This window comes from Hemiscyllium ocellatum, chromosome 19 (assembly GCF_020745735.1).
Source record: "Hemiscyllium ocellatum isolate sHemOce1 chromosome 19, sHemOce1.pat.X.cur, whole genome shotgun sequence".
NCBI lineage: Eukaryota > Metazoa > Chordata > Chondrichthyes > Orectolobiformes > Hemiscylliidae > Hemiscyllium > Hemiscyllium ocellatum.
The window spans coordinates 53,345,897-53,371,827 of NC_083419.1; the positions used below are offsets into that span (position 1 = coordinate 53,345,897).

At 41.0% G+C, this 25,931-nt stretch overlaps 1 protein-coding gene across 4 annotated transcripts in view; it reads right to left on the minus strand.

Moving 5' to 3' along the window:
• Positions 1 to 25,931, minus strand: part of cadps2 (Ca++-dependent secretion activator 2) — a 727,075-nt gene that overhangs the window by 377,986 nt on the left and 323,158 nt on the right. For all 4 annotated transcript variants that reach the window (XM_060839929.1, XM_060839928.1, XM_060839926.1 and 1 more), the window contains exon 6: positions 19,506 to 19,627. In XM_060839929.1, the coding sequence (XP_060695912.1) occupies positions 19,506 to 19,627 (122 nt within the window). The remainder of the gene's footprint in view (positions 1 to 19,505; positions 19,628 to 25,931) is intronic.

The following is a 25,931-nucleotide window of genomic DNA, read 5'->3' on the forward strand; positions in this document are numbered from 1 at the left end:
TGAGGGGGGACAGTGGTGGAATGTCAGGACAGGGTTTGGGTAATGTATAATGGGTGGAGGAGATCGATATGTAGTTGAAGGGGTGGTGATAAGTTGGGGAAAGGGTCAATTGAATAGTTACTTGGGAATTAGACAAGGTTTTTATTGGTCTAACCTTATTGAGCAACTTTACTGAACTGCAGCAGAACCCTTTGAGTTCTTCATTCTAGATGCATTTTGGAGGATTCCAAACATTGAGGAAATGTCCAGTGGAATCTTCAATTTCCTGGGCAATTCCCTTCCAATCTATTACAATGGAGATTCTGCAGAGTACCATGTGTACCCTTGTGTAACTCCCAACTATGCTGCAGAAATGATTTTCTGGCCATCAAAAAATCTGGGCTAATATTTCCATATGTGGTTTGGTGATATATTTTGTTTTAAAATGCTCCTGTGAAGCATTTTTGGATATTTTATTACATTAAAAATTGTTGTTATAGAGTCATAGAGCATGGAAAACGTTCAGTCTGTCAACCATGTTTCCAAACTAAACTAGTCCAACCTGCCTACATTTGGCCCATATCCCTCCAAATTGTCCCTATTCATGCACTTATCCAAATGTCTTTTAAATATTGTAACTGTACCTGAATCCACCACTTCCTCTGGCAGGTCATCCCACGCAGAAACCACTCTGTGTAACAAAAAAGTTGCCTCTCATGTCCGTTTTAAATCTTTATCCTCTCATCTTAAAAATATGCCCCTGGATTTGAACTCCATCCACCTTTAGGAAAAACCTTTGCTATTCACCTTATTTATACCCTACATAATTTTATAAACCACAAAAAGGTCACCCCTCACCACCTAGGCTGCAGCAAAAATGGTTCCAGCCTATCCAGCCTCTCACTATAACTCAAACCTTCCATTCCTGGCAACATCCTAATAAATCCTTTCTGAACTTTATCCAGCTTAATAATACCATTCCTAAAACCGAGCGACCAGACCTGCACACAATACTCCAGAAGAGGCCTCACCAATTTCCTGGACAATCTCAATATAACTTTCCAACTCCTATTCTCAAAGGTCTGAATAATGGATGCAAGCATGGTAAACACCTTCTTATTGTTCTAAACGCTACCCAGGGCCCTACCATTAACTATATCAGTCCTGCCCTTGTTGGGAGATGGTGAGGACTGCAGATGTTCTCCTGCTCCTCTGATGCTGCTTGACCTGCTGTGCGTTATCCAGCTTCACACTTCATTGACTCTGTCATTGCTTGTTTAACCAAAATGCAATACCTCACATTTATCCAAATTAAATCCCATCTGCCACTCCTCAGCCCACTGACTCAAATGATTAAGATCTCTTTAGAATCTTAGATAACCTCTTCACTGTCCACTACACCACCAATTTTGGTGTCATCTGCAAAATTCCTAACCCTGCCTCCTATACTCTCATCCAAGTTATTCATATAAATGACAAACAAAAGTGGACCCAATACCGATCCCTCTGGAACACTGGTCACAGGCCTCCAATCTGAAAAACAACCCTCCACCACTTTCCTCTGTCTCCTACCATAAAGCCCATTTTGTATCCAATTGGCAAACACACTCTGAAACCCAAGTGATTTAACTTTATCAATTAGTTTGCCATGCAAAACCTTGTTGTTGTTGCTGATATGAAACAGGTTCATGCTTTATTATCCTAGAAGTCATAATAGCTAAGAGTCTTTGAATAACAGAATCTAAGTGCCTTCTAAAATGGTCTAACTAGTGACTAAAATGAACCTTGCACATATAGAGAGTACACATTAAATGGCAGTTGTGCCAATGACATACACATGCTCAGAAATAACTTTTTTTTTAATTTCAAACTGCAACTGGGTCACTATTGTTTCATTCTGTTTTCATGTACAATCTGGAGATAGAATCATAGAATCGCAACAGTGTGGAACCAGGCCTTTCGACTTAGACCCACATCAATCCTCCAAAGAGCATCCTACCCAGACCTATCCACCTATCTTATCCTCTGTAGCCTTGCATTTCCCATGGCTAAACAACCTAGTCTGCACCTCTTTGGACTGTAGGAAGAAACTGGAGTACCCAGAGGAAACCCTTGCAGACAGGGGGACAATGTGCGTACTCCATACAGTCACCTGAGGGTGGAACTCAGCCTGGAGCTGTGAGGCAACAGTGCTAACCACTGAGCTACTGTGCTACAAAAGACATACTCTAAATTACATTCCTGATGAAAAGTCTTTGATCTGAAGTGTCAGCTTGGTTTTCCATTCTGTAGATGCTGATGTGATGTGAGCATTTAGTGTTTTCTGTTTTAATGATGCAACAGAGTCTCATGATTTTATTCCACATTCAGAATGTTTCTCACTAACTTTATTTATTGCTGGGTATGCTGCATAACTAACTCCTACAGTTCAGAATTGTTTAATTGGCTCCAGCAAGATTGAATATTTAAATGAAATTTAACTTCCTGTAAAAAAAAACCCTCTTTTGGCACAGTGGTAACATCCCTAACCCTAAAATGAGAGACCTGGGTTCAAGCATCACCTACTCCAGAGGTGTGCAATAACATCTCTGAACAGGCAGATTAGGAAAATAGGTTAGGATGCAGTAAAATAGCTAGAATCAATCTATGTGTAGATAGAAGTGGTCGTACAAATGACCTCTCAGCAGACAGGTTCAGAAAATCAGTTAAGTCACTGTAAAATGTAAAATGTCTAGAATCAATCTATTTGTAGATTGACGTGATCATACAAATAATGTCTGAGCAGACAGATTCGAAAAATAGATTCAGTCACTGTAAAATATCTAGAATCAATCTACATGTAGGTAGATGTGGTCATGCAAATAATTAGTGAAAGGGGGAATACATTCAAAAGTAAGAACATGGTGTTGTACTTGTGCTATCATATTATTGTCATGTCATTAGATTACAGAACAAACCACCAGATTACTTTCAACAAAATATGTCTAATCTGTCATCACATTAACCACGCTGCTCTTGCCAAACTACATCGAATTCCATTGGAAAGGTTAAGGTACATGTGTTGCAGAAATGGTAAATTGTCTTAAAAGCATGACACTTTGAATAATTGGGATTCATGAGAGGTTTTCCATTGAATCCATGCACTACTTTTGTAGCGATCACCATAAGAATCTTGCAAAAGACCTTCACCAGAAACTGTGCTGAATAAACAATGAAATCAAACATGATGAAGTGCAGATGAGCAGCTCAATCAGCGGAGTAGGGGGCTGAGCCCAGGGCCTGTCTGTTCCCATTGGCTTACATTCTTTTTTTTTCCTTCGCTCATCTTTAGTTGTTTCTATTTTCTCTTCGTTGTTTTTAATCTGGAGAGCTGCAGGTCAAGGAGGAGGCCTACGGTGGCAGCAGCAGAAACACCTGGACGAACTGGACACAGCTCCTGCTGGCGGGTGAGGAGTAAGTCCCTGGTTGACTAATCCGGACCAGAATCGCAGGCTAGGCTGAGGCTGCAGATCCACGGCTAGGCCCAGGCACCTGAGGAAGTAGTGGCGGTCTGGGCTTAGAATGGCGGTCTCCTGGTGAGTCAGTCTTGTCCCACCTTGGACAAGACCCAGAATGGCACTCGTCTTTTCAGAGGCTTCTGGCCTATTATTTCAGTGGCCTGGTATGGTGGTCACAACTTGAAAAAGCCATCTTGTCTCAGCGTGGTGGTCTCGGCCTGGTTGTATTTCAGGTATTCCATCATTCCTTAATTGGCTTTTCCCCAGCTCAGGAGCCGTTAATGAACTGTGATGAATTTTTGTCTTAATTTAAATTTTTTTGATTATTATGTATGACTTCTGTCATTGTTGTCGATGCCACAGTTGGGTGACTTATAAAATATTTCACTGTATTTTTCACATAAACGTACATGAGAATAGGTTTCTATTCTATTCTAAAATAGAAAATCAAAATGTGGTACTTATATGTAAAATAGACATGCATGGGAGGTCAAGACAGAGTGTCTGATGTTTTTCTAGGTGTCAGTCCTGGCTTTATTGGAGCATTTTTTCTATAGTCATAGGCTCCTGGGAGCACCATGGTGGTTCAGTGATTAGCACTGCTGCCTCACAGCGCCAGGGACCGGGGTTCGATTCTAGCCTGGTCAGAGCATTGAGTATAGGAATTGGGATGTCATGTTGCGGCTGTACAGGACATTGGTTAGGCCACTGTTGGAATACTGCATGCAATTCTGATCTCCTTCCTATCGGAAAGATGTTATGAAATGTGAAAGGTTTCAGAAGGTTTTACAAGGATGTTGCCGGGGTTGGAGGATTTGATCTATAGGGAGAGGCTGAACAGGTGGGGCTGTTTTCCCTGGAGCGTCGGAGGCTGAGGGGTGACCTTATAGAGGTTTACAAAGTTATGAGGGGCATGGATAGGGTAAATAGGCAAAGTCTTTTCCCTGGGGTCGGGGGGGTCCAGAACTAGAGGGCATAGGTTTAGGGTGAGAGGGGAAAGATATAAAAGAGACCTAAGGGGCAATATTTTCACACAGAGGGTGGTACATGTATGGAATGAGCTGCCAAAGGAAGTAGTGGAGGCTGGTACAATTGCAACCTTTAAGAGGCATTTGGATGGGTATATGAATAGGAAGGGTTTGGAGGGATATGGGCCAAGTGCTGGTAATGGGAATTGATTAACTTAGGATATCTGGTTGGCATGGTCCAAAGGGTCTGTTTCCATGATGTACATCTCTATGACTGTCTGTGCAGAGTTTGCACATTCTCCACATGACCATGTGGGTTTCCTGCCACAGTCCAAAGATACTGGAAAAGCACAGCAGGCCAGGCAGCATCCGAGGAACAGGAGAATCAATGTTTCGAGCATAAGCCCTTCTTCAGGAATGGCTGATGCCTGAAAAGATTCCTGAAGAAGGGTTATGTCCGAAATGTCGATTCTCCTGTTCCTCGGATGCTGCCTAACCTGCTGCGCTTTTCCACCAACACATTTTCAGCTCTGATCTCCAGCATCTGCAGTCCTCACTTTCTCCTCACAGTCCAAAGATATGCAGGTTAGGAGGACTGACCATGCTAAATTGCCTGTGGTGTCCAGGGATGTATAGGTTAGGTGAATTAGCAATGGGAAATGCACGTTTACAGGGATGGAGTATGTGTGGATGGGATACTCTTTGGAGGGTGAGTGTGGACTGGCTAAAGGTGATTGGCTACTTCCACACTGGAGGTGTTCTATGATTCATGTTGAGTTGAACACATTATAAAAGCTGATACTTCAAATCACACGTACAGTTGAAATTGGCATTTTTCTGATGAGATGTTAAAGTATCAGTTCAGGTAGAAATAAAAGATGCCATACCAGGATTTCAAAGAAGATCAGGGGAATCCTCTTAGTATTCTGTCCAACATTAATTAGTTGATAAACATAAGTAAAACAAAGTCGCTGAAAATGTTTATCTAGCCAGAGTATTACCATGAACAAGAATGCACAGTACTGCAGGTAACAATTAAAATGGGGGGGGGGGGGGGGGGGGGGGGGGGGGGGGGGTGGTAGTGCAGGAAGCAGAAGGTTGTGGTACAGGACCAACCATGAATTTAATGAATGGCAGAGCAAGCTGCAGGGACCAAACATCCTCCATCTGCTTGTGTTTGTTATGTCCTTATGGTTAGCCTGAGAAACAACCATATACCAGTCTCCACTTGGTGTCCAATGGCTGATCCATGTCTTTTTAATCATGTGGCTTCAATTCACTAACGATTATCCTTGGAGCACTTCCTCAAATATTCTTGTACAGTACAGCAGTCTTGAAAGGTCAACTGACAAGTTCCAGTTCTTATATTCACAGCTCACAATACAAATTGTATTAACAATGCAAAGTTTTAAAAATCAGTTCAGTACTCCCTCCAACAAATTTGTGATGATCCAAAATGTGACACCCAATTTGGCTTTTGATACATGTTAAGTTGTTCAAAAAAGTTGATATTTACTTGAAAAGCAAGTTATTACAGGATACAGTGATAAGGCAGGAAATTGGAAATAAGATGATAGTTGCCATAGCCAACAAAATGACGGTGAATGTGACATGAATCTGAGGAACCAGCTGCCACCGAGACTGATCTGTGTCATGTATTAGCATCTACATGAGGAACCCAGTTGATTACCTTTCAGTTCAGTAAAAAGGATTTAGTAAGTTCAGCAAGTTAGGGTCACAAAAATATGACCCTAACTGTAGACTGCTGTCCTTCTTAAAGATCAGCTACATCAAAATGACACTTTATTGTTGGTGGTAAACAGAGGAAGACATTTTGAACGCTGCACTTCTGTTTGTCAAAAAGGGAAAGGCAACAAAAAGTCAAGTAATCTAACATTGGTATAAATTGAAAAAAATATAGGTGAATGTGCGAGTCAGTGAGTGGTTAAATAAAAATTATGCTTGATTAATTTGATTGAGTTCCTTGATGATAAATTAAGGGCAATAAGTTGACGTTTCTGTGTGTATGGAGTATTAGAGTTTGGAATGCATTGCCTAGAATTGTGACTGAGGCTGTTTCAATTAAGACATTCAACAGAGCGTTGGATGGTTACTTAAACAGAAACAATGGACAGGGTATGTGGAAAAGGAAGAAGAATGGCACCAAATTAAAATTCTCAGGGTATTCTCAAGGCAGACACAATGAGCTTCAACCTGATCTGTAATGATTCAATGTGACATTGCATTCTATATCAATTTTCAATATTAGTGCGTGTGTATGTTTGTGTGCACATGTTAGGTTTTTGGGTGGGGGATGTGGGGAGTTTGGACAGGGGAAATCAGTCAGCTACAGTGTGGTACAGAATTGCGTGAGTGACGGTGGTCAAATCACAATTCATGGAGTAATGCCCATCATTTCCTGTAACCAATAGTCTCTCTAACAGAGAGAGATACTTATCATCCCCAGTGTATTATGGTCCACCAAGTTATCTAACAAGAAGGTTCCCATAACCAGGCTGGCTGAAGTTATATATGAAAGCATATATTAAAACCACCTGCCTGTTCTCGTAGATACTGGACATGAATTATTCTTGTTACCAGCCCGACTTTGAAGTGGTTGGGCAAACAAATGCAGGAAGTAATGCAGAAATGTGCCAAGTGAGAATCTCAATACATATTTTATACAGTGGTCAGTTAAAGGTACCAGTCTCAAAAGGTGCGAAGTTCATTTTAATATCTACTTGGGAACATTAGATCTCCACATCAGTTTTTTTTATTTCTGGCTGTGCAGAACGCCTGATCTCAAGCACCTCCATTCTAAATTTATCTTCTGGTTGCCAGGCATGAGTAAACAATCAAGATGTTACGAAAAAGCTTCACTTTATATGAAGGCAAGAATATTTTTAGAAATGCTCCATTAATTCTTTGAAATTTTGTGAGTTGTTTTCCCTCTTGGCACACAGTATCCTGGACTTTGGTGTCAATTGATGTAAGTGTTTTTTAAATTACTGGCAGCACTACAGACACTAACATATTTGTGATGATAGGACGAGGAAGACCATGAATATATGAATGCTAGTCAGGTCAAACTGCATGAATTTATGGCACTCTGTTCCCATTAGTCAGTACAAGGACATATGCATCAGTGGGAGGAGAAAAATTAAACTAATTAGGAAAGCCATGAGCAAAAGAAGTTGCATTTGCAGACACCAAACTGATCACCGTGACTATCTAACTAACTATAATGTGAGATGCTCTCTCATATATGCTCCAATGATAGAATGCCACACATTCACCTCTTTCTGAATAATCACAACAGTTGCACTAAGTTAGATGAATTGATAACGTTAGCCAGAAATAAATGAGTATGATATGACAAACACTACACAGACAACTTGAATATTCATTGATTTTTTTTTACATTTCCTGCAAATTGGGAGAACAGATGAGGAAGTGGAATAGCTCTGTTAATAAAGGATGTGATCAGTTCAGTTGTGAACAATGATCCTGGTTCAGAAGACCAAGGTGCATGATCAGTTTTGGTGGAGGTATCAATAACTAAGGAAGGGAACATAGTTGGAAGTAATTCACAAGCCCCTTGTAGGACAAAGAGTAAATCAAGAAACAGTTGGCACATGCAAGAAAAGTACTACAATAATTATGGTTTATTTTCATCTTAAATCATGCAAATTAAATTGATAAAGAGAATGAGGTTATACTGAGTATAGCTTTTCTTTAACAACAATATTTTGTGTAATCAACTAGGATGGTTATAACAGTCATAATGTATACTCGAGCAGGATTCATTAATTACCTTATTGTAAAGGTACAAGAGTCATGAGTGATGCCATTGGTAACTTGCAAAAAATATATATTTGATGTGTATTATCTTTTTTTCTACTGTTGCCAAGCATTACCCTGATGTTGGTGACTGGGAAAAGGATGAATAAAAAATTTCAAGAAGGAGAAATAGTATGAGAGAAAACCACAAAAATGATGAGAGAAAAAGCTTATCTCCATCAATAAAATGAAGCGAGAAGCTACATTAAGTGTTGGTGCCATGAAGGATGAGACTGCGGATTTATGTAATGGCAAAGAAGGAATGGCAGAGGGTTTGAAGAAATCTTTTTTCATCTTATAGATGAACATGTGAAATACGAGCAAAAGTAGACCACTATGCCCACTGACTCCTCTCCATTATTCAGTAGGAACATGACAGATGTGTTTATGTCTCAAATTCCATATTCCCACTTTGTAGGAGTTAGGAGTTCAGTTTAGTTACAATACACAATCAAAGCATCTAAGTGTAACTTTTCAATTTATGTTTAATTTGTTAGTGCGTGACTAGGTTTAGAACTATACAATTCCTTTTGACTTTAATCCCCTGTTTTTTTTTACTGAATGTCTGAGAATATTTTACCTAGTTCATGTCGGATTGCCATCCACTTATGTTACTCACATTTACTCTGCAGTAGTTTGATATTTCTTGTTCAATTTATAAATAATATACTCTGCTTTTAAAAGTAAAATGGCCTTTCCAAACACAGTCATAATTAATATCCAGTAGGAGGCATGCAAAAACAGAAAGACAGTCATTTAAAAATAACTGATCTAATCAACAACATTAAACCACAGTTAGGTAAAAGTCTAAGTTAATGAGGCACTTACACTAAATAAGCAAAATTCAAGATGATTAACTAATCATGCTTCTTATCTGGAAGAAAAAACATCAAGCAGATACCATGTGCTGTATGTGCCTCACTTAGCCCAAAAGATTAAATATGAGGTTAAGCTAGCCAGTAATATAAAGAAAGACTGTAAGAGTTTCTTTAGATATATAAAAGGGCAAAAGAAAGGTACAAGTGGACATTGGATCGCTGAAAAATGACGCTGGAGAGATAGTAGTGCGGAATGGCTGAGGAACTGAGTAATTACTTCGCAGTATAAGATACGAGTAATATCCCAAAAATTCAAGAGAGTCAGGGGCAGAGCTGAGTATGGTGGCCATCAGCAAGGAGAAGGTGCGAGAAAAATTGGTCTGAAGATGGATAAATCACCTGGACAAGATGGACTACACCCTAGAATTCTAAGGGAGATAGCTGAAGAGATGGTGAAGGCATTTGTGATGATCTTTCAGGAATCGCTAGAGTCAGAGAGGGTCCTACAGGACTGGAAAATCACTAACCTGACACCCTATTTAAAGAGGGAGTAAGGCTAAAGAGGGAGAATTACAGACCAATTTGCCTAGCCTTGAATCTATTGTGAAGGATGAGATTTTTAAATACTTGGAAGTGTATGGAAAAATAGGGCAAAGTCAGCACGGTTTCATCAAAGGGAAGTCATGCCTGACAAATCTGCTAGAATTCTTTGCAGAAGTAATGAGCAGGTTAGACCAAGGAGAGCCAACAGATGTTATCTATTTGGACTTCAAGAAGGTCTTTGACAAGGTGCCACACAGAAGGCTGCTGAGTAAGATAAGGGCCCATGGTGTTAGAGGTATGGTGCTAGCATCAATAGATGCTTGGCTGTCTGGCAGAAAGCAGAGAGTGGGGATAAAAGGGTTCTTCTCAGGATGGCAGCCAGTGACAAGTGTGTTCCGCAAGGGTCAGTGTTGGGATCACAACTTTTCACTTGATACTTCAATTACCTAGATGAAGGAACTGAGGGCGTTCTGGCTAAGTTTGCAGATGATACAAAGTCAGTTAGAGTGACAGGTAGCATTGAGGAGGCAGGGAGGCTGTAGAAGGATCTGGACAGGTTAGGAGAGTGGGCAAAAATATGACAATTGGAGTATAAGTGGGAAAGTGTGAGGTTATGCACATCAGTAAGTAGAATAGAGGCATGAACTATTTTCTAAATGGAGAGAAAATTCAAAAGTCTGAAGTGCCAAGAGATTTGGGAGTTCTAGCCCAGGATTCTCTCAAGGTAAACTTACAGGTTGAGTTGGTAGTTAGGAAGGCAAATGTAATGATGGCATTTATTTTGTGAGGACTTGAATATAAAAGCAGGATTGTACTTTTGAGGCTCTGAGAGACACTGGTCAAACCACATTTGGAGTATTATGTAGTTTTGGGCCCCATATCTCAGGAAGGATGTACTGGCCCTGGAGTGGGTTCAGAGGAGGTTCACTAGAATGGTCCCAGGAATGAAAATCTTCACATATGAGGAACGTTTGAGGACTCTGGGTCGTTGTCGGAGTTTCGAAGGATGAGGGGGGATCTAATTCAAACTTACAGAATACTGAATGGCCTGGACAGTATAGATGTTGGGAAGAGGTTTCCATCGGTAGGAGAGACTAGAATGAGACAGCATAGCCTGAGAGTAAAGGGAAGACCTTTTGGAATGGAAATAAGGAGAAACATCTTCAGCCAGAGAGTGGTGAATCTATGGAAGTCATTGTCAGAGAAGGCTGTGGAAGCCAGGTCATTGAGTATATTTAAGACGGAGATCAAGAGTTACGGGGAGAAAGTGGGAGAATGAGGTTGAAAAACTTATCAGCCATGATTGAATGGTGCAGCAGACTCAATAGGTTGAATGGCCTAATTTCTGCTCCTTTGTCTATGGTCTAAGATTCTAATAATATACTGCCTTCACCAGTCAAAGTTCAGGGATACTGTTTGTCAGGCCTGTCCTTGTGATTTGCAAAGAGTTAATAAGGCCTACTTTTCTGTGGTACTGTGTGCAGAAAGACGCAAGAAGAAGTTGGCATGAGACAGGACCTCAGCCAACTGAGGATCAACATGTTATTGTGAATCAACTAAGTCCACTTCTGTTGTATTTGTTTTATTACCTGAATATTTTTGTCAGATGAGTCTTACAATTAATGATAACTTGGATTTCATAATTCTATAATTTTTGCCCGACATGTTCCCTCGCTAACAAGAATTTCACTTAAAAAATTCTAAATGACACCGTCCCACTACCTTTTGTGGCTGAGTTTCAAAGTCACACAATTCTACATGATAAATGTATCTTCTCATTGCTGTCCTAAGAATAAAATCATCCCACAATTTTAAAACATGCCCACTCCATTCTGAATTCATACATAAGTTGGAAACATCCTTTCAGCGTCCACCCTGTCAGGACCATTCAGGATCTTATGCACTTCAATCACATCAACCCTCATTCTTCGAAACTCCAATGGAAGACAAAGCCCAGTTTATTCAATCTTTCCTCACAAATAAACCTTCTTATTCCATGTATCAATCTAGTGAACCTCCTCTGAACCACCTCCAATGCATTTATATCCGTCCTTTGACAAGGAGACCAAACCTGCACAGGGTATGGATAGATATGGTCACAGCAATACTTTATATGACAGAAGCATGACATTCTTACTCTTGTATTTAGTTCTTTTTGCAATAAAAGATCAGAGCGGAAAACACAAAAAGCATCCCAAGAATATGAGAAAATCAGAAGACAGAGTGTAACTTAGAGTTATGATCACTAGAAAAGAAGCCTTTGGAAGATGAAAGAGACTAAACCATGGGGACTAACATGTAACTGAAGACCTTTATCCATTTAAAAGAAGTAGCAGCAGAGATAATGAATTAGTATAACCTTTTAAAATTCCCTGGATGCTGCAAAGTCCCAATGTATTCAAAAATTGCAGATATCATACCTCTATTCAAGAATAAAAGGGAGACAACTTGCAGTCCAATAACTTTGGGCAGTTATTCTAATACTTAGCTACCAGAAGCAAGACATTGAGATAATTATAATACAACCAGTCAGAGTCAGTATGGTTTTGCAAAAAGGAAAGTATTTGACAAATGTATTGTGGCTCTTTGAGGATATAATGAGCAGAGTGGATGAAGGACAACCAGTAAATATAATGTATTTGGATTTCTAAAAGACATTTGATAATATACTCATTGTGGTAAAAGCTCATTCTGTTGGCAGTGACATATCAGCACAAATAGTGGATTAGCTAACTAACAGAAAACAGAGTAAATAACGTTTTCAAGTTGGCATAACATCTAGTGGAATGCCACAAGATCAATGTTAGGGCCTCAACTACTTACTATTTCAATAACTTAAATGAAAGGACTGAATGCAGACTGCATACACTCTACAGTGTTGGTCATTTAATTTATGAAGAGATATAATTTCACTACACAGTTTAGAGTTCAAATAGCTGGATTTTCAGGATGATGAGACTGTCTTAAGAGGAATGGTTGAGCAGATTGTGCCTATACTCATTGAAGTGAGCAGAATGATAGGCAATCTTATTCAAACATGCAAACTTCTGACGGGGCTTGACAGTGTAGATCCTGACAAGAAGCTTCCTTTTGTGGGAGAATTTAGAACTAGATTTTTCAAAATAAGAGGCCTTTCATTTACGATAGCAAAAAAAGAATTTCTTCTCCCAGAATCTTTGAAAGTCTCTTCCCCAGACAGGAGTAGAGACTGGGTTATTAAATAAATGCACCCTGGCAGTCATACCTATCATGGGGAACTTGCACTTTATGGACATTCAGCAGAGCATTGGCTGAAGCTGCCTTTAGTCACAAGACTGGGATATGAATCAGTGTTCCTAATTGTGGGCCTGCTCTCGATATTCTCATGTGCAAACATCTCTCCAATAAGTAGCACCCATGTCCTTAAGACCCAAAACTTTCTTTACATTTTCCAATATTTAGACACGTGAAAGTGGGAACTGGGATGTAACAATGCCGCATGCTATGTTACTGGTTGTCATAACCTTAGCTACTTATTCTAAGATGCACTTCTTCAATCTTTCAAAAAGTGGACTGATTAACACTTTGAACAAATACTCTTCATCAACTGGTTTTATTTTGCAATCAGTTAAAAAATGTGAAAACATCAACTAGGTACTGTGTAATGGAAATTTCTTTAAATCCCCTCATAATTTAGAGTAATCGAGTATATTCCTCCTCTACAGAAGATCAAGGTTGAAACCAGATTAATTCTGCAGAAGCAGAGAGTTTAGTCCCCCTTGCGGGAGATTCTAGGACCAAAGGGGTTAATTTCAGAATATGGGGTCGCATAAAGATGAATTTCATCTGAGTGTATTAAATCTGTGGAATTCCTTATTGCAGATGGTTGTCAAGGTTGGGTCACTAAGTGTATTCAAGGCTGAGATAAATAGATTTTTAATCAGTAAGGGGATCAAGGGTTATGAGGAAAAGGCAGGAAAGTGGAGTTGAGGATTATCTGTTCAGCCGTGATCTCATTAAATGATGGAACAGATGGGCTGAATGGCCTACTTAGCAGGAGAAAGCCATCTGGCCCTTCGAGCCTGCTCTGCCATTCAATAACATCTTGGCTGATCTTTTCACAGTCTCAGCTCCATTTACTCACATTCTCACCATACCCCTTAATTCCTCTATTGTTCAAAAACAACCAATCTTAGCTTTAAAAACGTTTACTAAAGTAGTGTCAACCACTTCACTGGTCAAGGAAATCCATTGATTAACAACTTTCTGGGTGAAGAAGTTCCTTCTCAATCCAGACCTAAATCTGCTCCCCTTAATTGTGAGGCTATACCATCTTGTCCTAGTTTCACCTGCCAGTGGAAACATCCTCTCTATTTCTATCTTATCTATTCCCTTCTTAATTTTATGTTTCTTCTAAATTCCAATGAATATAATCCCAACCTACTCAGTCTCTCCTCATGAACCAACCCCCTCAACTCCAAAATTAACTTTGTGAACCTCCTCTGCATCCCCTCCAGTGCCAGTTCACCTTTCTCAATTAAAAAGACCAAAACTGCACACAGCACTCCAGGTTTGGCCTCACCAGGGCCTTGTACAGCTGTAACATTACCTCCCTGCTTTTAAATTCGATCCCTTTAGCAATGAATGACAAAACTCCATTTGCCTTCCTAATTACTTGTTGGACTTTCAAACCAAACTTTTGTGATTCATTCACAAGAACACCCAGGTTCCCCTGCACAGCAGCATGCTGCAACTTTTTAACCATTCAAGTAATCATGTTTTTTACTGTTAGCGCCTACCAAAATGGATGACTTCGCATTTATCAACATTGTATTCCATCTTCTAGACCTTTGTCCACTCACTCAAAGTATCCATGTTCCTCTGCAATGTTTCACAGCCCTCTGCACACTCATCTTAGTGTAATCTACAAACATTGACACACTACACATTTAAATGATTTGGAGTGGTCCCCAACTCCAAATCATCTAAAAAGTGAATAATTGTGATCCCAACACTGATCCCTGAGGCACAGCACTAGTTACTGATTGCAAATCAGAATACTACTCATTTATCCCCATCTTTGCTTTCTGTTAGTCAACCAATCCTCTATCCATGCTAATACTTTATCCGTGACACCATGCATCCTTATCTTATGCAGCAGCCTCATGTGTGACACCTTGTCAAAGGCCTTTTGGAAATCTAGGTACACCACATCCACTGGGTCCCTGTTCTCCACCTTGCTCGTAATGTCCTCATAGAAATCCAAAAGATTCGTTAAGCATGACCTTCCCTTCATGAACCCATGCTGCGTCTGCCCAAAAAGTCAATTTCTATCTAGATGCCTTACTATTTCTTCCTTGATAACAGACTCAAGCATCTTCCCCACTACAGAGTTAAGCTCACTGGTCTATCATTCACCATCTTTTGTCTACCTCCCTTTTTAAGCAGTGGCATCACATTTGCTGTTTTCCAATCTGCTGGAACTGCCCCAGAGACCAGTGAATTTTGGAAAATTACCACAAGTGCAATTTCTCCTGTCATCTCTTTTAGTATCCTGGGATGCATTCCATCAGGGTCAGGAGACCTAGCTATCCTTAGCTCCATTAGTTTAGCCAGCACTAGCTCTTCCGTAATAATGATTGTTTCCAGGTCCTCATCTACCTTCGTCTCTTTGTCACTTACTGATATGTTATTAGTGTCCTCCATTGGGAAGACCGATACAAATTACCTGTTCAATGCCTCAGCCATTTAATCATTTCCCATAACTAACCACCCCTTCTCATCCTCTAAAGGACCAACATTTACTTTAGCCACTCTTTCTCATTTTATATATTTATAAAAACTTTTGCTATCTGTCTTTATATTCTGTGCTAGTTTTTTCTCATGTTCTATCTTACTTTTCTTTATAGCTCTTTTTATAGCTTTCTGTTGACCTTTAAAGTTTCCAAATCTTCTAGATTCCTGCTGTTTTTTGGCCTTCATATGCCTTTTCTTTCAATTTAATAGTCTCCCTTATTTCCTTAGACATCCATGACAGATTACCACTCCTCTTACAGTGCTTCCTTTTCACTGGGATATACTTTTGAAAATTGCTTTGAAAGTCCTCCACTACTCATCAACTGTCCCACCATGAAATCTTTGTTTCCAGTCTACTTTAGTCAAGTCCTCCCTCCAGCTATTGTAGTCTCCCTTGTTTAAGCACAAGACCCTGATATTGGATTTGATTTTCACACTCTTCATCTGTATTCCATATTCAACCATACTGTGATCACTTCTTCCAAGCAGATCCCTGACTATGAGGTCATTAATTATTCCTGTCTCATTACACGGGACCAGATCTAGAATAGCTTGCTCCCTTGTCGGTTCCATTACATGCTGTTCAAGAAAACTATCACGGATACACTCAACGAACTCCTCCTCAAGGCCACCCTGACCGAGCTGGTTCGACCAATTGACATGAAGATTAAAATCCCCCATGAAAAGAGTTATATCATTTTTGCAGGTATTAATTATTTCCATGTTTATCGCCTGGCCCAATGTGATATTATTATTTGGTGGCCTACAGACTACGCCTATCAGTGACTTTCTTCTTAGAATTTCTAATTTCCACCCAATTGGATTCAAATGTATTCTCCATAGAACCTATATCATTTCTCAGCACTGCCCTGATATCATCCTTGAACATCAGAGCTACACCACCTCACTTACCTTCCTGACTGTCCTTCCAAATAGTCTGGTCCCCCAGTCTATTTAACTCCAGTCATTTCCATTCTGTAACCATGTCTCATAATGGCTATTAAATCATATTCATTCGTGATGATTTATGCTGTTAACTCATCGACCTTGTTACAAATGCTATGAGCACTCAGGTAAAGTGCCCTTCTGCTATATTTCTTCCTCTCATAATTTCCAACATCTCTGACAATATCTACTGAGTAATCCTTCCTTTTTGTTTCTTTCATAGTCTGCCTTATATTTAAACCCTCCTGCACACATGCTAATCTGCTGCTTACCTTTCTATTTACCATCACATTTCTTATCATTTTCCCTTTCCCTTCCCCTGACTCACTGGCTTAAAGTCCTAGTGACCACCCTAATTATCCTTTTCACTATAACGCTGGTTCCAGATTGGTTCAGGTGGAGACTGTCCCATCGGTACAGATCCCCCTGGTTCTAAAGCTGATGCCAATGCCTCATGAAATGGAACCCCTCTTTTCCACACCATTCCCTTAGCCATGTGTTCACTTCCCTAATTTTCTTGTCCTGAAGACAACTTGCATGTGGCTTGAGCAGTATTCCAGAGATTATGATCCTTGAGGACCTGTTCCTTAGTTTGGCTCCGAGTGCTTGACAATCCCCAAACGGGTCCTCCTTCCTAGCCTGGCCTATGTTGTTAGTCTCAACGTGGACCACAACATCGGGATCCACCCCTTCCTGCTCCAATATCCTTTCAAACCAGTCAGAGAAGTCCTGTGCTCTGGCACCGGGCAGGCAGCACACCGTGCGGGACTCTCGATTAGGCTTGCAAAGGATACTATCTGTCCCCCTAATTATAGAATCCCCTATAACAATGACTTGTCTTTTTTTCCCCCTCTCTTGATTGGCCTTCTGCACCATGGTGCCATGGTCAGCTGGCTGATCCTTCGTGCAGTCCTTTTCCTCATCCACACAGGAAGAAAGCATCTCATACCTGTTGGATAAGGTCCAATGCGGAGGCTTCTCCATTCCTGAACTCAGGACCCCCTACTGGCCTCACTTGCAATCACATCTTGTGCCTGATCACTAACTGAATTTGAACTACTTAGTCTACCAGGAGTGACTGCCTCCTGAATGAAAGCATTCAGTTACTTCTCCCGTCCTGGGTGTGCGGCAGTGTTTGAAGCTCAGATTCCAGCTCATCAATTCTGAACCAGAGTTCTCCCAGCAACCAACATTTGCTGCACATGTGGTCACTGCTGTTCACAATGGGATCAGCCAGCTCCTACATCTTACAGCTGCAGCACATCACCTGCCTAGCCATGTCTATTTAGTTAATTACTTTATTAATTTATATAAATTTATGAGGTAATTAACTTCTAGTACTTCTCTGTTATGCTCTTTTTCAAATAATCAAAACATAGAAAAATGAAAAAAAGAAAAAAAAAATTTAACCAATCAAACAATAAAAAAGAAATAAAAAAAACCTTATCTTCTCAACACACCAGACTCTTTTTTTTTGGTTAGAGAAGGGTAGCTAGGAGACAGTGGATGTGTAGTGTCTCGGGTTTAGCCACTGCCCAAATATATCAGTTCACTCACCTGCCCAGAGCACAATTTGACCACTCCCACTTCTGTTCCTGCATGTTATGGTCTAATGGCTATTTCCACTGTCTTCTTGTAAAACCCTTCCCACCATTCCAAGCTCCGGGCCTTCTCACCTTCAGCCTTTCCTTTCTCAAACTATTTTTTAAAAAACTGAAGTGTCACACCGTCACTTTCTGATTTATCTCAATATCTTTTATTTCCTTTATAACTTCAACATGCTGCAGCTCTTTTATTTGACATTTCCCCCAAACTTGATAATGAAAAAATATTTCAAGAAATGCACGGTTTAGCCTTGAAAAACACATCCAGCAAAAAGGCTGAATGGCTATAATGAACAATGTTTATTTTAATAGCCAACTACCAATGAAAACAGCAATTTGATGAATACTTATTAGTGCCCCACTCAATCATGCATCCTTTCCATATTGCTGTATGTGTTTTATTCATTTAGACAGAGAGAAGGCCTTATTTACATTGCATCATTTTGAAAAGCTGTAGTTATACAAACAATAAGCATGAAAGGTACATTTACATTTAATATTGAACTCAAAAGTGATTCAGCTGACATCTCCGCTCCAGCTTCTGTTCCTATTCAACACAGAGAATAACCTTTTGTTCAACTGGCATGCATTAAAATCTAATCTATTGAGTTTACAAAGCTTGGGAGCTCTATTTTCTCAGTGGTATAATAAGACTCCCAAAGAGATCACTATACAGGTTAAAAGCTCTAATGTATTGGTAGTATGTTTGATAAAAAGAAAGTCTACTCATTGCACTTGGCCCAGGTTTATTTTCCTTACAGTGCACTTACAAATATTATATACACAGTTAATGGCAAAAGTGTGTGGTTTCTGTCCTCCTAATCAGCATATTTGTTTGAGTGAGTAACTATACCTTGTAGACAATATTCCAAACACAAATTGTACTGAGGTATCTGGTCTTGGCCAGGACTGATTCAATGGGCGCAAGGTGGAGAAAATTGAAGTTGATCAGTGCTTCTGTTATCCTCACTGGATGTATTTGGGTCTGGATTGAAGGTGAGGATAACAATGGGCTCAATTGCAAAGCCACACATTATTAAATCGTCAACCTCACATTTGAAGTGCAAGCAATCACTGGAGGTGACACGCAGATGAGGCAAAGTACAGGAGGGTGTTCATGGAAACATACAACAAAAACTTCAAGGTGTGGCTTGAAGAGAAACTTGCATTAAATGCAGAATGAACAAGAATATGTATACACTTGTGGTATATGGTACAGTGGCTGAGGGCCACTTTGGCACAACATGGTTAATATGTAGATTCCCTCTGGATGAACATTGTGACATGTGGGGCCACTTAGGAAAGCAAATACCATTTGGAAGCACAATGATCTGAAATAAAATCAATAGTTATAAATAAAACCAAGCATCACAGTTCACAAATGGTAAACGTTGATGTACGACCTAGCCAAAAGTCATATCTGACTGTAATGTTATTTTATTATTAAATGTGAACAAAATCAGAGCTCGAGCAAGCAGAAAACTAGGTGTAGATGTTCCAGACAAAACAAATCTGTATCAAAACAGAATCACTTACTGTGGCCTTGAGGCTTCTGCTTGGTCAGTCTGAAGTTTTTCTCCACCTTCCACTTCCATTGTGCAATACACAATACGATTGGGGGCCACTGATTTCAACCCCTGGACTTCCATTATAACAATCTAAAAACACAACAGAGAGACTTCAGAAATAGTGAGGGAAGATCTTTGAAAATACATCCTTCTTGCTACTAGGGCCAATACTACTTATGCATTAGTAGGAGTTCATGTCTCTATCATGGATGACGTGCTGCATTTAATTGATTAGCTGAAAGTCTGAGGCACAAAAAACACTGGCTTTTTTCTACTGATCCTCCAGTAGGGAACAAAGGCACATACAGATGTGAGAGAATGGCACCGCAAAGGATTGGGCCTCTTGTTTGGTAGAACTATGATTGAGTGCAGTCAGATATTAAAGTGTGCTTTTGAAGGTTTCTGCTAAGCTTTGCAAACTGTATCACATATGCTTAAACCAAATTCCTTCCTTTGCACTGACATTTCCCTGTCCCCAGTAGCTTCAGCAGCTATAAGTCCAAAGGCTTATGTCACTGCCTGTACTTGGTTTGATATGTTTCAATGCCATTCACAGACATGTACATGTTGTGCTGAAATATGTTATTCGGCACAGCGTTAATTGGGCATCTAATTTCACAAGTCAATTGCTCAGAATTGGGGTGGGCATGGGAAGATTTATTAGAGTTAGTTAACTGCATAGGTTCACTCTGAGTTGATGTTTATTTTGCAAAAGTGGCAATGTCCAAAGAAAAACTGTATTGAAGATCCAATTAGAAGCTCTTCAGTTAAGTTTCTCAATGAGGTATGACCAAATGCACAAAATTTCCTGATCCAGGGCACTGGATTTGAGTGATCACATATGCTTTAAATGAAGGGCTGCAAAATATCAGTGAAAAGCAAAACTTAATAATTTTAAATTAGTCTGATGAAAAGTGGGATCGATGGCAGGCATCCACCATGCCAACTACTCACTTTCTAAACACAGGGCTTGCAGTGTGCAAGATGTCCAGTATGGCCCATTGTAGCTGAATGATGTGAAACTGTGCACAAGCCTAATTCAACTCTCCCAGATAATATTCAAATTATGCAACTTTCGATAATGCAACTGTGTTGCGGAACAACCAAAAATAAGTCAAACTACGTAAGCTCAGCACCAGTGCCTGAATTATCCATTCTCCTACACCCTCTGTCAAGAAGTCCTCATACATGGGAACCCCCAGCAGCTGCTCACCAACAGCTGGCATGCAAACATCTCACTCTGATCCTACAATAAGCAGCAGTGTTACTTGCAGGAATACCAGAAAATTACTCAACAGAAGTGACCTCATGCTATTTGGCAAAGGATAATACCTGAATAATCCTGAAGCTATCAAAACTTCTGTAAATAAAGACTGTAATCCCAGGTGACTGCCTGTAGCATGAAAGATCAAATCGGATGCATGTCCCAACATTTACAATGCGTGCTTGCTTTCATCAGCAGCTTAAGAATATTGATTCTAAATGTAATTCTTGGGAAACTAGTTAACTAGTTGCCAGGATTCAGCTTTTCTCCACTATGTTCATAGCTCTTTGAAAGTTGCCACTCAGGTGGATAGAGCTTGTAAGAAGGCCTATGGTTTATTAGCGTTCATTGGCAGAGGGATTGAATTCAAGAGTCGTGAGGTGATGTTGCAGCTGTATAGGACCTTGGTAAGGCCACATTTGGAGTACTGTGTGCAGTTCTGGTCGCCTCACTTTAGGAAAGATGTGGAAGCTTTGGAGAGGGTGCAGAGGAGATTTACCAGGATGTTGTCTGGAATGGAGAATAGGTCGTACGAGGATAGGTTGAGAGTGCTAGGCCTTTTCTCACTGGAACGGCGAAGGATGAGGGGTGACTTGATAGAGGTTTATAAGATGATCGGGGAATAGATAGAGTAGACAGAGACTTTTTCCCCGGGTACAACAGTGTTTACAAGGGAACATAAACTTAAGAGTAAAAAGTGAGGTCTGCAGAAGCTGGAGATCAGAGCTGAAAATGTGTTGCTGGTTAAAGCACACCTCTGGGACGCCCGGACCAACCAACCCAACCACCCCGTGGCTCAACACTTTAACTCTCCCTCCCACTCCACCGAGGACATGCAGGTCCTTGGACTCCTCCATCGGCAGAACATAACAACACGACAGTTGGAGGAAGAGCGCCTCATCTTCCGCCTGGGAACCCTCCAACCACAAGGAATGAACTCAGATTTCTCCAGTTTCCTCATTTCCCCTCCCCCCACCTTGTCTCAGACGGTTCCCTCAACTCAGCACCGCCCTCCTAACCTGCAATCTTCTTCCTGACCTCTCCGCCCCCACCCCACTGCAGCCTATCACCCTCACCTTGACCTCCTTTCACCTATCACATCTCCATCGCCCCTCCCCCAAGTCTCTCCTCCCTACCTTTTATCTTAGCCTGCCTGGCACACTCTCCTCATTCCTGATGAAGGGCTCTGGCCCGAAACGTCGAATTTCCTGTTCCTAGGATGCTGCCTGGCCTGCTGTGCTTTAACCAACAACACATTTTCAACATAAATTTAAGGTGAAGGGTGGAAGGTATGGGGGGATGTCAGGGGTAGGTTCTTTACCCAGAGGGTGGTGGGGGCATGGAATGCGCTGCCTGTGGGAGTGGCAGAGTCAGAATTATTGGTGACCTTTAAGCGGAAATTGGATAGGTACATGGATAGGTGCTTAATCTAGGATAAATGTTCGGCACAACATCGTGGGCTGAAGGGCCTGTTCTGTGCTGTATTGTTCTATGTTCTATGTGGGAATGTGAGTTTTGAGAGGATTTGTAGCTCAAGTTGAGGTTCTGGATGTAGGTTTGCTCGTTGAGCTGGAAGGTTCATTTTCAGACGTTTCATCATCATACTAGGTAAAATCTTCAGTGAGCCTCCTGATGAAGCACTGGTGGTGTAGCCTGTTTTCTATTTATTTGTTTGGGTTTCCTTGGGTTGGTGATGTCATTTCCTGTGGTGACATCATTTTCTATGGTGATGTCATCTCCTGTTCTTTTTCTTCAGGGGTGTCAAATAGTATCCAAGTCAATGTGTTTGTTTTTAGAATTCTGGTTGGAATGCCATCTCGTCCTAGGATGGATGTGTTGTCCTAGTCGAAGTGGTGTCCTTCCACATCCATATGTAAGGATACTAGTGAGAGTGTCTTTTTGTGGCCAGTTGATGTTCATGTATCTTGGTGGCTAGTTTTCTGCCTGTTTGTCCAATGTAGTGTTTGTTTCAGTTCTTGCAAGGTATTTTGAAAATGACATTATTTGCCTGTTGTCTGTATAGGATCTTTCAAGTTCATTAGTTGCTGTTTTAGTGTATTGGTGGGTATGTGGGCAACCATGATTCCAAGGGATCTTAGTAATCTGGCAGTCATTTTAGAGATGCCTTTGATGTATGGGAGAGTGGCTAGGGTTTCTGGATGTGGATACTCTCACTAGTATCCTTACAAATGGATGAGGAAGGACACCACTTCGACTGGGATAACACATCCATCCTAGGACAAGCCAAATAGAGACATGCATGAGAATTCTTAGAAGCATGTCATTCCAAACGGACCTCTATCAAAAAACACATTGACTTGGATCCCATTTGCCACTCCCTAAGAGAAAGAACAGGAAATGACATCACCATTGGAAATGATGTTGCCACAGGAAATTACATCACCAACCCACGGAAACCCAAACATATAAACAGAAAGCGGGCTACATCACAAGTGCTTCATCTGGAGGCTCACTGAAGATGTTACCTGGTATGGTGATGAAATGTCTGAAAATGAACCTTCCAGCTCAGCAAGCAATCCTATATCCACTATATGGGAATGTCCTACTTACTCTTTGCTCTAATTAATTTCTTTCCTCAGCTTTTAACTTTGACCGCCAATCTTCTCCAATCCATCTATTAAAGCAAACTGACAGAACAGAATAATACAATACTTCAGACTAGCATTGCTTAGTGGACAATTGTCTATTGATGGATACACGTTGGTGGTCTATGATAAAGCCACAGCTGATTGACTGACAGAGTTGTAGGCTTTCTTATTTTTTCATTTTCATTTTCTGCCTTTCTGCAAACTCTTCGCTGTTGATTCCCAGAAAGGACAAGGACACATTTCTGTGATAAACGTGCTTATGTTCTGTGACGTAAGTGTTTCAGTGACTTCAGGTTATGTAGATTGGGGTAACATGCAAGGTGTAGCTGATCCCTGTCCCAGGAAAGTGGTCTGCAGACTTGTAAAGGAAATATTTCAGGTCAATGAGTCACTGAACTATGATCTAGGAGAGAGTGAGGACTGCAGATGCTGGAGATCAGAGTTGAGACTGTGGTGCTGGAAAAGCACAGCCGGTCAGGTAGCATCTGAGGAGCAGGAGAATTGATGTTTCGGTCATCAGCCCTTCATCAGGAATGTATGCCTGAAATGTCAATTCCCCTGCTCCTCGGATGCTGCCTGACCTGCTGTGCTTTTTCAGCACCACACTCTCAACACAGAACTATGATCTGCCAACTTCACACACAGCATGAGCAAATAGTATATTAGATTGCACAGGCTGGGGGCAGAGCAAACAGAGGTTCAGGCAATAACACCTGTTCAAAGCCTGACCTGTATGTATTTGTGCAGCTCGGTGCAGGGAAAATCCCTGTGACAGGGAGCTTGTCTGCTATTAATCTTGTAGCTTTCTCATCCCATCCTAACCAAGCAGAAAAGCCCAGGGTGAACTGGGAAGTGATGCACATTAGTGTTGATGCTGCTGTCAAAATTCTTGTGCACTTGTTGACATTGCAGTGAAGTTGTCGGCCAAACTGTGGAACAAAATGATAACTTCCATTGATGAATGCAGTTGTCAGCAAGATCTATTTTCCAGAGCCAAACTTTATCTAGGAAGTGTTCCCTTACTCACAAGTGAATATACAAACAAACTAGACAGGTCCAAAAAGCAGAAAGCAAATTTCAGGAATATCAATGCTGACCAACATTTGATCAAAAATGAAAGTCAACATAAGAATGAATACTTTGCACTTCTTGTGTTGTGGTTACTGGAGAAGACTGTCAATGGCAAAAAGGTTCCTCATGCAATAACCCTGACAAATGTGTATTTTGGTCAGTCCTTCTCAGATCCTCTGAGTTCATAGAGTCATTGAGATGTATGGCATGGAAACAGACCCTTCGGTCCAACCCGTCCATGCTGACCAGACATCCCAACCCAATCTAGTCCCACCTGCCAGCACCTGGCCCATATCCGTCCAAACCCTTCCTATTCATATACCCATCCAAATGCCTCTTAAATCTTGCAATTGTACCAGCCTCCACCACATCCTCTGGAAGCTCATTCCATACATGTACCACCCTCTGTGTGAAAAAGTTGCCCCTTAGGTCTCTCTTATATCTTTACCCTCTCACCCTAAACGTATGCTCTCTAATTCTGGACTCCCCACTCCAGAGAAAATACTTTGTCTATTTATCCTATCCAGGTCCCTCATGATTTTGTAAACCTCTATAAGGTCACCCCTCAGCCTCCGACGCTCCAGGGAAAACAGCCCCAGCCTGTTCAGCCTCTCCCTGTAGCTCAGATCCTCCAACCCTGGCAACATCCTTGTATATCTTTTCTGAACCCTTTCAAGTTTCACAACATCTTTCCGACAGGAAGGAGACCAGAATTGCACGCAATATTCCAACAGTGGACTAACCAATGTCATGTACAGCCGCAACATGACCTCCCAACTCCTGTACTCAATACTCTGACCAATACAGGAAAGCATACCAAATGCCTTCTTCACTAACCTATCTACCTGTGACTCCACTTTCAAGGAGCTATGAACCCGCACTTCAAGGTCTCTTTGTTCAGCAACACTCCCGAGGACCTTACCATTAAGTGTGTAAGCCCTACTAAGATTTCCTTTCCCAAAATGCAGCACCTCGCATTCATCTGAATTAAACTCCATCTGCCACCTCTCGGCCCATCTGGTCCAGATCCTGTTGTAATTTGAGGTAACCCTCTTCGCCGTCCACTACACCTCCAATTTTGGTGTCATCTGCAAACTTATTAACTGTACCTCTTATGCTCGCATCCAAATCATTTATGTAAATGACAAAACATAGAGGACCCAGCACCGATCCTTGTGGCACTCCACTGGTCACAGGCCTCAGTCTGAAAAACAACCCGCCACCACCACCCTCTGTCTTCTACCTTTGAGCCAGTTCTGTATTCAAATGGCTAGTTCTCCCTGTATTCCGTGAGATCTAACCTTGCTGATCAGTCTCCCATGGAGAACCTTGTCGAAAGTTGCTCTCCTTATTTCTGATACAGGATGTCCCCTGAGATTTTGAAGCATCGGGAGTTTTTGGACCTAGCTGCAATATTTAAAATCAGTCCTCCTTCAGTTTTTTGCAGGTT